Below are 11,312 nucleotides of genomic sequence, written 5' to 3' on the forward strand. Positions count from 1 at the left end.
GGTGTACGTGGCTGGCGCCTTAGCTGGTTGAGCTATAGGCGCCGAGCCAACATCACACTATTGACAACAAATGTGTGAGGACTGCTGAACACCACCCAATTCTCCAACATCAACTAGGTATCCATAAATTCAATTTTAATTCACCCTAAATTACCAGAGACCCCCCCCCCCACAGTTGAGATCTTATCCCCACAGCACAGTCCCCAATGCTAGTGCCACTTGCCAGGCCACAGGCCAACCTTTTAGCCAGCTGAGTATAACCAACAGCCCAGTCCTCAGTTTCAATAATTTGCTAGAACTACTCATAGAACTCAGTAAAACATGTTGCTTAAGGTTATCCTGTTATAAAAAGGATCTCAAGAACAGATAGATACAAGAGAGGTACACAGCGAAGGTAAGGGGGATGGATAAAGCTTGGATCACACCACCCTCCCAGCACGTGCTCACAACCTAGCAGCAGTCTCTGTGTCTTTATTCCAATTGTTGATGAATCCAGCAAAATCACTGAAATTCACTGTTTACTTTTGAAGAAGGGAAGGAAATTGTAAGGCACTTACATTTTATAGTTCAATGGGAGAAACACAAGTACCCATCCCTTTCAGAGAATCTTTGCCATTTAATTACTACTTTCATAATAATAATCATTTAGTAAACAATTAATATTTGAGATCTTCTACCTGTTGCCAAGTCCTGATGCACAGGATTTGCCATGAATCTGTCAAGTCCACATAACAGGAATAAAACAGAGTTATCCAATGTCACAAACTCTCCACTCTTAAAAGGAGGGGAACCGAAGTTTTGGTTAAGTCTGTGATTCATCAGCACACCTACTACACTTTCTTGTGCAAATGTATTCATTTTGCTGTAGCCATAATGGAAACACTTTTTCCCAGTTTCTATTCCCTGGTAGAATAGATCCCTGAAATTCCATTTGAAATTACCCAATTAAAAAAAACCACACACACACACAAAGGAAGAATAAATAAGATTTTTTCTTTTTCTTTTTCTTTTTTTTTTTTTTTTGAGACAGAGCCTCAAGCTATCCCCCTGGGTAGAGTGCCATGGCATCACGCTCACAGCAACCTCCAACTCCTGGGCTCAAGCGAGTCTCCTGTCTCAGCCTCCCAAGTAGCTGGGACCACAGGCGCCCGCCACAACGCCTGGCCATTTTTTGGTTGCAGCCATCATTGTTGTTTGGCGGGCCCAGGCTGGGGATTCCAACCTGCCACCTTAGGTGTATGTGGCTGGCGCCTTAGCCGCTTGAGCCACAGGCGCCGAGCCATAAGATTTTTTCTTAATGGAATATAAGACTAGATGTATTATTTGCGTTTTGAAACCTAATACTTTATAGCTTCTTGGAAATACTTTATCTTCCCTATCTTCTACGATAGAATGCATTTTACAGTTGGCAATAATTGAACCTGAAATGAATGAACCAATTGTTTCAAGGCGACAAATGCAGGGAGGGGAAGTGCTGACTGAAACAAAGACAAGTATCAGGTGAAATCATCCTGTCACCTGGCCATCCCCCGTGCTGCTCACTCCAGTGCTCAGCGACCACCCTCCTAAGACGGCATTGGGTGCTTTTCAGCCTCACCTCACGGAACTGGGTTCCCCTCTTCCAGGGGATGGTTTTCTCCCTTCACTAATCTGAGAATCCAGAAGGCAGGAATCACTTTTGGCCAATTCTCCAACATCAACTAGGTTTCCAGAAATTCAATGTATGAAATACCTGACCAGCTATGTGTCTCCAAAGATTGGAAACTGGGGTTCAGGGAAGAAAACGTACTCAGGATGAGCTTTTTAGATGAAAGGTGAGCCAGGGGACTCCTCCCACCCTAGAGCATCCAGCTGCACAGAGACCCAGAACCCTCCAAGAGACCTGGCAGCTATGGGCACCTACGTCAGTCCCAGGCAGTTTTGAAAGACAGATAGTGGGCTAAGATCATGTCACTATGAAAAGTTTCCAAAGGGGACCCTCAACCCAGGACATTCTGATAGTGTCTGTGCCTAGGAACAGTAAATGGAGGTGAGGCATAGAGATTTTTTTACAGTGGAGAGTCAGACTAATACAGGGTTCCTCCCACTCAGGGCTGAACCGGGACATTCCCCCTCGCCTCCCATTTTCTAGGCCTAGGTGAGCTCATAAATCAGTCTCTTCACAGACCCCCATCTCTAAGCATAATCAGGTCACCCTTTCCAGGGCTTAGTCAAGCAAGGTCTCAAAAAAAGTAGCCTGAAGGGATCTGTGCCATTCCTCCTAGAGTAGGGAGCACATACTTGCCTGGGACAAGCACTGAGATTATTTTCTGTCAGCAGACCTCTGGCCAATTGTGACATAATTCCCCAAAAACCCCTGCCACAGGATAGGAAAAGCATCATTTAAACCCACTAGACTGAAGGGAGGGCTTCCCACTTGGATCCCTCCTCTGCTGGGAAGGTTCTGTATCCCCTCTTTTGCTTATCAGTCTTTCTATCAATCTTTCTTCCATCAATAAACCCTATCCTGTAGCTGATTTGTGTGGCCTGTGGTTTCACTCTTCTAACCCAGAGACCAAAAGAACCCAACACCCCACACACAGAAAATATGGATGACAGGGTGGTTATTCTCTGCCTTCTTCAAATGGGAAAAGTTCAAAAGACAAAATAAATTTGAAAAAGAGCCATACTTTGTTATCTGAACACAATGTAATGACAATGGCACATCTGTATGAAACAGCCTGGGGTGCAAAGAGTTGCTGGTGGTAATTGAGAAGAGGCATTTATTGGGTGGCGACTGTGGCTCAGTGAGTAGGGCGCCAGCCCCATATACCAAGGGTGGCAAGTTCAAACCCAGCCCTGGCCAGACTCGAACAAAAAATAGCCGGGAGTTATGGTGGGCACCTGTAGTCCCAGCTACTCGGGAGGCTGAGGCAAGACAATCGCCTAAACCCAAGAGCTGGAGGTTGCTGTGAGCTGTGATTCCACAGCCTCTACCGAAGGTGACAAAAATGAGACTCTGTCTCAAAAAGGGGGGGGGGGCATTTAGCTTTGTGAAATTCACAGGGAATCTGGAACCCATGGGGATTACAGTGCTAGCCCCTGGAGTTAGGATGAACCTACAGGGTGGTGGATTTGGGCCCCTGCTTCTCAAACCTTCAGAAAATATGGAGGGGAACTGGTCACCTTTTGGAGTGACTGGGGACTCCAGAGACCACAGTCCCAACCAAGCACTATTCCACACACCAACCCAGGGACCCTCCCTCAATAACCCTCCCACTGTCGCTCCACAGTCCGGGACATGCAGGGCTGTGGCCACGGAGCTGTTATGAGGCCAGGGCCCAGGTCTCCGTGCAAGAACCAGACAGGATGTTCGGGGACCCAGCTACCAGCCCAGCCTCTAGATGGGAGGGACCAGGCCAAGGGCCCAGCTGTACTACAAGTGGTCAGAAGACTTGCAGACTGGCACGTGCTTGATTTGTTTCAATGTGAATATGTGATGAGACTATGTGAAGTGTTCTGTGTTACTCACTGGGAAGAGATTTAAGGTGACACCATGGGTAGGTGGTGTGGTTTTATTCTCTAAAGAACTCCTGGGCCACCCAGGAGTGAAGGTCTGGAGAACTGAGTAGCTGTCTGGTGAACTTCTGTGGAAGAAGTGAACAGGCAGAAAACACCTGTGTAGTGAGTGCCCTGTGTAAGTGACCTCTAACAAACTTGTCTAAATTGTCCAGCTGAACTTTTCTGAGTCATTCCTATGTTTCTTATACCCATCTCACTTTTGGTGGCAGGATTGTCCTGAAAGAGGCAGGCGTAATGGACACATATACTCAACCAGTGGAGGGACTGCAAGGAATAGAGTGAAGGACCCAGATGCTGAAGTCTTTATTTGGATGCAGCAAGATACCTAGGTGGGATTTCTGCAAAGAGTTCCAAACAATGTGTTTAGAGCAAAGATATGGATTCCAAGAGGTTACATTGGGATCACTACAGCCTATCTTGACAGTTGAGGAGGGGTTTGGTGGAAACTGTGGTGAACCAAGTACCTTGTGTCTTTGTATTCCATATAAAGGTGGTTACCAGGAGGCAGCTATATATGGCTATTAAGAAAATGGGAGGAGGTCCTAAAACTGTGGCAAGGGTGACTGAGCTCTGCTCTAGTATGAGCTAGTTAAACCCATATTCAATATGGCTGGTGAGTCAACGTGAAATTTTAGGAATGAAGTGTAACACACCTACAAACAGCTGACACAGAACTTATGCAGGGCCATGTGGACAAAAGGGTCCCTGTACGTCAGTGACTGGGACTCTGTACTGTGTTTCTTTAATTAAATGCTGCCTCCGATCACAGAGGTGCTGATAAAGAGGTGGGGGGCCACCAATTAACTGCCCTACAAGTTATAAGCCCCTCAGCCTTCACCTGAAGTCATTTCCAGCACACTTAAAAATCTGGTGTGTTAGGCGGCACCCGTGGCTCAGCGGGTAGGGCGCAGGCCCCATGTACCAAGGGTGGCAGGTTCAAACCTGGCCCCGGCCAAACTGCAGCAAAAAAACAGCTGGGTGTTGTGGCAGGCGCCTGTAATCCCAGCTACTCGGGAGGCTGAGGCAAGAGAATCACCTAAGCCCAGGAGTTTGAGGTTGCCGTGAGCTGTGACACCATAGCACTCTACCAAGGGCGATAAAGTGAGACTCTGTCTCTACCAAAAAAAAAAAAAAAAAAAAAAAATTCTGGCGTCTTTTCTAATCCTGTCATATTTTTTTCTTTCAGAAGGCAGAAACTGAGGGAAATGCAGTCTGCTTATATCACAGCTTCAACAGCAGCCTACAGGGATCTTCCCAGGGGTATGTGGGAGCTCCTGGGCCCTTCTATCCCTCCTTGAACCTGCTTAATGGCTGGCAGGTATGCTTGCAGCTCCCCAGTATCTAGGTCCTCAGAATGGCTCCTGTTTTTTGTCTGTTATTGTTGGGATAGAGTCGTGCTCTCTTGCGCTGGGTACAGTGCCATGGCATCACAGCTCAAGTGATCCTCTCGCCTCAGTCTTCTGAGTAGCTGGGACTATACGTGCCCACCACAACACCCAGCTAATTTTTCAAATTTTAGTAGTGACATGTCTGGTCTTGCTTTTACTTAGGCTGGTCTCCTCTCCAACCCCTGAGCTCAAATGATCATTCTGCCTCAACCTCCCAGAGTGCTAATTACAGGAGCGAGCCACCACACCTGGCTGGAAACTATTTTCTTAATAATGTTTTTAGTGAGTTCCCTAATGAAATAGGTTGATTTTTTGTATTTGTTGTTCTGGCATACAAATTGTCTTTTTTTTTTAAGACAAAGCCTCAAGCTGTCACCCTGGGTGTAACGCCGTGGCATCACAGCTCACAGCAACCTCCAACTCCTGGGCTCAAGCAATTCTCCTGCCTCTGCCTCCCAAGTAGCTGAGATGCCAGCCACAATGCCCAAGCATTTTTTGGTTGCAGCCATCATTGTTGTTTGCTGGGTCCAGGATGGATTGGAACCTGCCAGCTCAGGTGTATGTGGCTAGCGCCTTAGCCACTTGAACCACAGGCACAGAGCCACAAATTGTCTTTTTTTTTTTTTTTTTTTTGAGACAGAGCCTCAAGCTGTTCCCCTGGGTAGAGTGCCGTGACATTACAGCTCACAGCAACCTCCAACTCCTGGCTCAAGCAAGTCTCCTGCCTCTGCCTCCCAAGTAGCTGGGACCACAGGCGCCCGCCACAACGCCTAGCTATTTTTTGGTTGCAGCCGTCATTGTTGTTTGGCGGGTCTGGGCTGGGGATTTGAACCCGCCACCTTAGGTGTACGTGGCTGGTGCCTTAGCCGGTTGAGCTATAGGCGCCGAGCCCAAATTCTCTTTTGATTATAATCTCTTATTGTTTTACTTCTGAGAAAATCAAAATCATGGTATTTTTTTTTTTTTGAGACAGAGCCTCAAACTGTCACCCTAAATAGAGTGCTGTGGCATCACAGCTCACAGGAACCTCCAACTCCTGAGCTCAAGTGATTCTCCTGCCTCTGCCTCCCAAGTAGCTGGGACTACAGGCACCCTCCACAATGCCCAGCTATTTTGGGGTTGCAGCTGTCATTGTTGTTTGGCAGGCCTGGGCTGGATTTGAACCCGCCACTTCAGGTGTATGTGGCTAGCACCTTAGCCACTTAAACCAAAGACGCTGAGCCATTCATGGTATTTTTAAGATGAGAGATGATTCAACAAAGCCTACAAATCTCCCACATTTGGAATCCCACTGGGATTCCAAAATTCACTTTGTCTCTCAATGCCAATGCACTCCTGCTAAACTTATACAATGTCAAGTATCATCTCCCTCAAGCCTCAGAGACCATCTTGGAAGAGAATGAATGAGATCACAGGAGCTGGATTACAGAGGGGCAGGGCAGTAAAAGGGTGAAGGCTAAAGAAACTCTATGTTGAAGAGGGACTTTACCTAACAAATGCAATTATAACCTGGTTCTTTGTACCCTCAAAGAATTCCCAACAATTAAAAAAAAAAAGTTTGAGGTTGCTGTGAGCTGTGACAAAAAAACACACACACACACACAACTCTATTTTGATGTTAATCTATGTTGATTTATGATTAACCCCTATTCTGGGAATGCATGTAAGATTTCACTCTATCTACTTAAGCACAAAGCCTACTCTTAGATCAGGAGAATCTTAACCATAAATCCTGCCCATAGGCAGATTCCCGCTTTGTGAATTCCTGCCTTTCCCAGAGAGATAGATTTCAATGGTTCTACACATTCCTTCCCTGTGGCAATATAAGCCCTGGGTCTGGGGAGTAATGACATGGGGATCCACCAACTCACCTCAGCACCAAGACATGGCTTGTAAGTCCTATTGTTTCTTTCTGAGACACTGGATCTGGTGGCCTCTTTCTTCAGCCCCTGAGCATTCTAAGACTTTGGAGGAAGGACTGTGTAAACCTGCTTACCACAGAACATAACATGTTCATATTCATAGGGTTTCCCTCAATGGGAGTTCTTTCACTGAAATAATATTAACAAATGTCTTCCCATATTTCAAACATTTATAAGATATCTCCCCAGTGACTCCTATGATAATGAAAGGAACTGAGAGAAATGAATGCTTTCCCACATTCCTTCCATTGATATGGTTTCTCTTCGATGTGTATTCTTTCTTGTACTTAAAGGCAACTGGAATGACTAAAGGCTTTACTATATGATTATGAGAGTTTCTCTCCAGTGTGACTCCTTTCATGTCTTAGAAGGGAAGTGGACCAACAGAATGATTTTCCACATTCTTTACATTTATACAGCTCTTCAATGTGAGTTCTTTCATGATTTTGAAAGGAATAGATATAACGATAGGCTTTCCCACATTTACATTTATAGGGTTTCTCTCCAGTGTGAGTTCTTTCATGTCTTTGAAATGAACTGGGAGAACCAAAGACCTTCCCACATATCTTACATTTATGAGGTCCATCTCCAGTGTGTGTTATCATGTGTCTTTGAAAGCTTGTGCGATCTGATAATGCTTTCCCACATTGCTTACATTCATAGGGTTTCTCTCCAGTGTGAGTTCTTTCATGTCTTCTAAATGAACTGGGAGAATCAAAGACTTTTGCACATATCTTACATTTATGAGGTCCAGCACCAGTATGAGTTATCATGTGTCTTTGAAAGTTTCTGAGACGATGAAATGCTTTCCCACATTGCTCACATTCATATAGTTTTTCTCCAGTGTGAATCCGTTCATGTATTCGAATATAAGAGGAACAAGCAAAGGATTTCCCACATTGTTTACATTTATAAGGTCTCTCTCCAGTGTGAGTTCTTTCATGTCTTAGATAGGAACTGTAATCAGGGAAGGCTTTAGAGCACTGGCTACATTCATAGGGTTTCTCTCCAGCATGAGTTTTTCCTTGTATATGCAATACATTGGGTGAATTGAAAGCTTTTCCATACACCTTACATTTATAAGATATATCTCCATTGTGTGCTACCGTGTGTTTTCGAAGGTTTCCAAGAGAAATGAAGGATTTGCTACATTCCTTGCAGTGATAGGGTTTCTCTCCAGTGTGAGCCTTTTCATGTGTTTGAAAAGAGTGGTGATAACTGAAGGCTTTCCCATACTGTTTATGGGTATGGGGTTTCTCTCCATATTCCTGATAGGTACATAATTTAAGTCTGCCATCAGCTCTGATATACTTATGAAAGGAGGAATGACTAACGGAGACTTCCCCACACACATTGCTTTCATATAGTTTCATTCCAGGAATTTTCTGGTTCACAATACCATCTGAACTCTGGCTGAAGGTTTCTCCACCTTGACCACTTTCTTTGCTTTCACAAAATCTCTCTACGACATGACTTCTATAAAAAATAAGAAGCACATTACTAAACTTTATTAATGACCTCATACTTATTAATAGGTATTGGATCAACATTTTCAACATTACCATGCAGGGTTTATACCCTGTCTGAACACAAATGGATTCAGATTAAAAGCTATGTAGGATACCTCCACCGCACCTCTTATCAAAACAGAAAACATGGGTTTTCTCATTACTATTTCCAAGAAAACTGCCAAACATTGATAAGTAAGCCACATTTAAGTATGTTTCTGGAGAAAGATTTCTAAAGCTAAATTAAACTTGAAGCTGGACTTATTCCTCTTCTTTGCTTATAGTTACAATTTCCTGTCGTCCTAAGATTCCCTCCAGGGACATAACTTTTTCCTGTATGCATAAATTACCTTAGATTTCTCATGGGATTTTTGTACCAATCTTCAATATTCTGGCCTTCCCATTTTATTCCTAAAATGTCAATGCAGAAGAATCATAAATTATTACACAATTATGAGAAAACTGTACAATGCTTATGTGTGATTTATTCACCAAAATATAGTTGACTCTTGAACACAGGTTTGAATTGGAGAGGTCCTCTAATTTTTTTTCTTTTTTTCAGGTCTACTTATATGTAATTATTTTTCAGCCTCTGTCACCCCTAAGATGCCAAGACTAACCCCATTCTTCCTCAGCCTACTTAATGTGAGGATAAGGAGGATGAAAACATCTATGATAACCCAATTTCACTTAACAAATAATTAAGTTTCTCTTCCTTATAATTTTCCCTTTACCTTACTTTATTGTGAGACCACAGTACATAATATAGATGAAGTACAAAGGGCTGCTAGTTAACAGTAGTCTACCACTACTTAAGTTTTGCAGGAGAAAAAAGTTATATGAGGATTTATGACTGCTTGGGGTTTGTAACCCCTAACCCTTGCATTGTTCATATTCCTAATCATTAACCTTAATGACCAAGAAACAAATGTTCTCTAATTGATTAAGTGAAGAAATGATGTTATTCTTACCTATACAGTCCAGGTGCCTGATGGTTTCATGCATCACGCATCTGTAGAGATTCTTCTGTGACTGACCCAGCAAAGCCCACTCCTCCAGAGTGAAGTTCACAGCCACATCCTCAAAGGTCACTGTGTCCTGAAACATCCCACATGTGCAGAGGACCAAAGTTGAAACTCAGTAATAGGAATCTATACTCACCACATAAACATCACATAATGCTGTGGTTTCCCAGCATTTACTCTTACTGTCTGTCTACACTAACTTTCTCCCACACAGCAATTCTGATGGTAAAACTGAGCATGTAACAATTGAATAGAACCCTCCCTGGGTAGAGTGCCATGGCATCATCATAGCTCACACCAACCTCAAACTCCTGGACTCAGGTGATTCTCTTTGCCTCAGCCTCCCCAGTAGCTGGGACTACAGACATCCCCCACAATGCCTAGCTAGTTTTTCTGTTTCTAGTAGAAACGGGAGTCTCGTGAGTGCTCAGGCTGGTCTTGAACTCCTGAGCTCAAGCAATCCACCTGCCCCGGCCTCCCAGGCTAGGATTATAGGTGTGAGCTACTGCACCCTGCCTTTATCAGTTTTTGATGTTTTCAGTCTACTGCTTGTAAAGTTATGAGAAATCTGTGTTCAAGAGTACTTGAATCTTACAAAAGTAGACTGCATAACCTGATCGCATAGACTCTCATATTAATGTGAAATTTAAAAAAAAAAAAAAAAAGAATTTTCTTAGCTGTTTTCAGATCAAGTCAGGAGGAATGGCTGGCGCTAACCAGTCTAGACTCCCCCTCAACGCACGCACTCACACTCAAACTCTCGGCGTCCCCAGGCTTCACTACTCATTTCTCATCCACTCAGCGATCCCCACACCACAGCCCACACAGTCCAGACTCCTGAAAACCCCTGTCCTCACCTCTAAAGGAGGAGGATTAAGTTTGTCTCCCCTGTCCTCCTTCGGCTGACATAGGATTAAACTCTGTCTCTGCAGCGACCCTCCGTGTCTTGGCGTATTGAGTTACGCCGATCTGGCAGGGAACCCGTTAGGGTTTCAGCCGCACAATCTGGGGGCACATGGGGCTCGGGGGCCGAGGTCGCCACGCACGGACCACACAGGCCGGCCGGGGGCCCGGCTACGGGCCCAGCCTCACACTGCGGGCCAGAGGGACTAAGGGCCGAGCTACGCCCACGGCTACTCCGGTCCGCAGACTTCCGAGCTGACCGCTGGAAGGCCCCGGTCCCGCCACAGCCGGTTGCGGCCGGTTCCAACCAGCCCCCGCTTCCCGCCCGCGGACGTCTGCACACTCACCATTTCCCGGTTTTCGTGGTGTCGCGGCGTCCTCTCTACGGCTCCCAGAACGACAGAGGCTGTCACAGACCTACCCCCAGGGGTCTCAGTACCGAGTCGCAGCCGGAGCCGGAGCCGGAGCCGGAGCCCAAGCACAGGGATACTACCCAGGATCCAGAGCAGAAAGTCACCTAGTCCTCCGAGAGCGTCTGATTGACAGATCTCACGACCGCGCCCCGGTGTCCCTGATTGGATAGTCCTCCAGATCCCACCCACTGAGGAATGAGTGACAAAAGAAGCGCGGTTGAGCTGGGGCCAAAAGAGCCGGTTCCAGTCACATCTCTTTGGAAGGGTGAGCTTCCTTCCCTGCTCTGTGACCTGACCCTTCCTAGGGGGCACATTTGCATATAAACAGATTTTCCAGCCTGTACTCGACGGGTTCTTCCCTACTTCTTTCTCCTGGAGAGGGGGTCACCAGTGTGTGCAAGGGAATTCCAAACTCACCTTCAGGAGGAGAGATTCCCTGACTTAGCAGGTGGGGGCCCAGATCGCACAGGCCACACTGGACTGGAGGGAGGGCCTGATGTCCTCCAGGGGCAGGAATTGGGGATGAGGCTACTGACAGCGTGGCCACACCTTTCTTCCACCTCATCTCTCTCTTTTTTTTTTTTTTTTTTTT

General features: G+C 45.6%; 2 protein-coding genes across 2 annotated transcripts in view; both read right to left on the bottom strand.

Moving 5' to 3' along the window:
- Positions 1–7,197: 7,197 nt before the first annotated feature.
- On the bottom strand, positions 7,198–8,341 carry LOC100957464 (zinc finger protein 823-like). The gene has a single exon (XM_023517996.1). The coding sequence runs from the start codon at positions 8,242–8,244 to the stop codon at positions 7,198–7,200; it is 1,047 nt and encodes a 348-aa protein (XP_023373764.1). The 5' UTR covers positions 8,245–8,341.
- A 2,196-nt stretch (positions 8,342–10,537) lies between these two features.
- The window catches only part of LOC111727843 (zinc finger protein 823-like), a 31,916-nt gene continuing 31,141 nt past the window's right edge, over positions 10,538–11,312 (bottom strand). Inside the window, exon 4 of the mRNA XM_023517997.1 lies at positions 10,538–10,824. Within this exon, the coding sequence (XP_023373765.1) occupies positions 10,538–10,824 (287 nt within the window). The remainder of the gene's footprint in view (positions 10,825–11,312) is intronic.

The sequence above is a fragment of the Otolemur garnettii genome, unplaced genomic scaffold, assembly GCF_000181295.1.
Source record: "Otolemur garnettii isolate 467f Iridium unplaced genomic scaffold, OtoGar3 scaffold00127, whole genome shotgun sequence".
Lineage (NCBI taxonomy): Eukaryota > Metazoa > Chordata > Mammalia > Primates > Galagidae > Otolemur > Otolemur garnettii.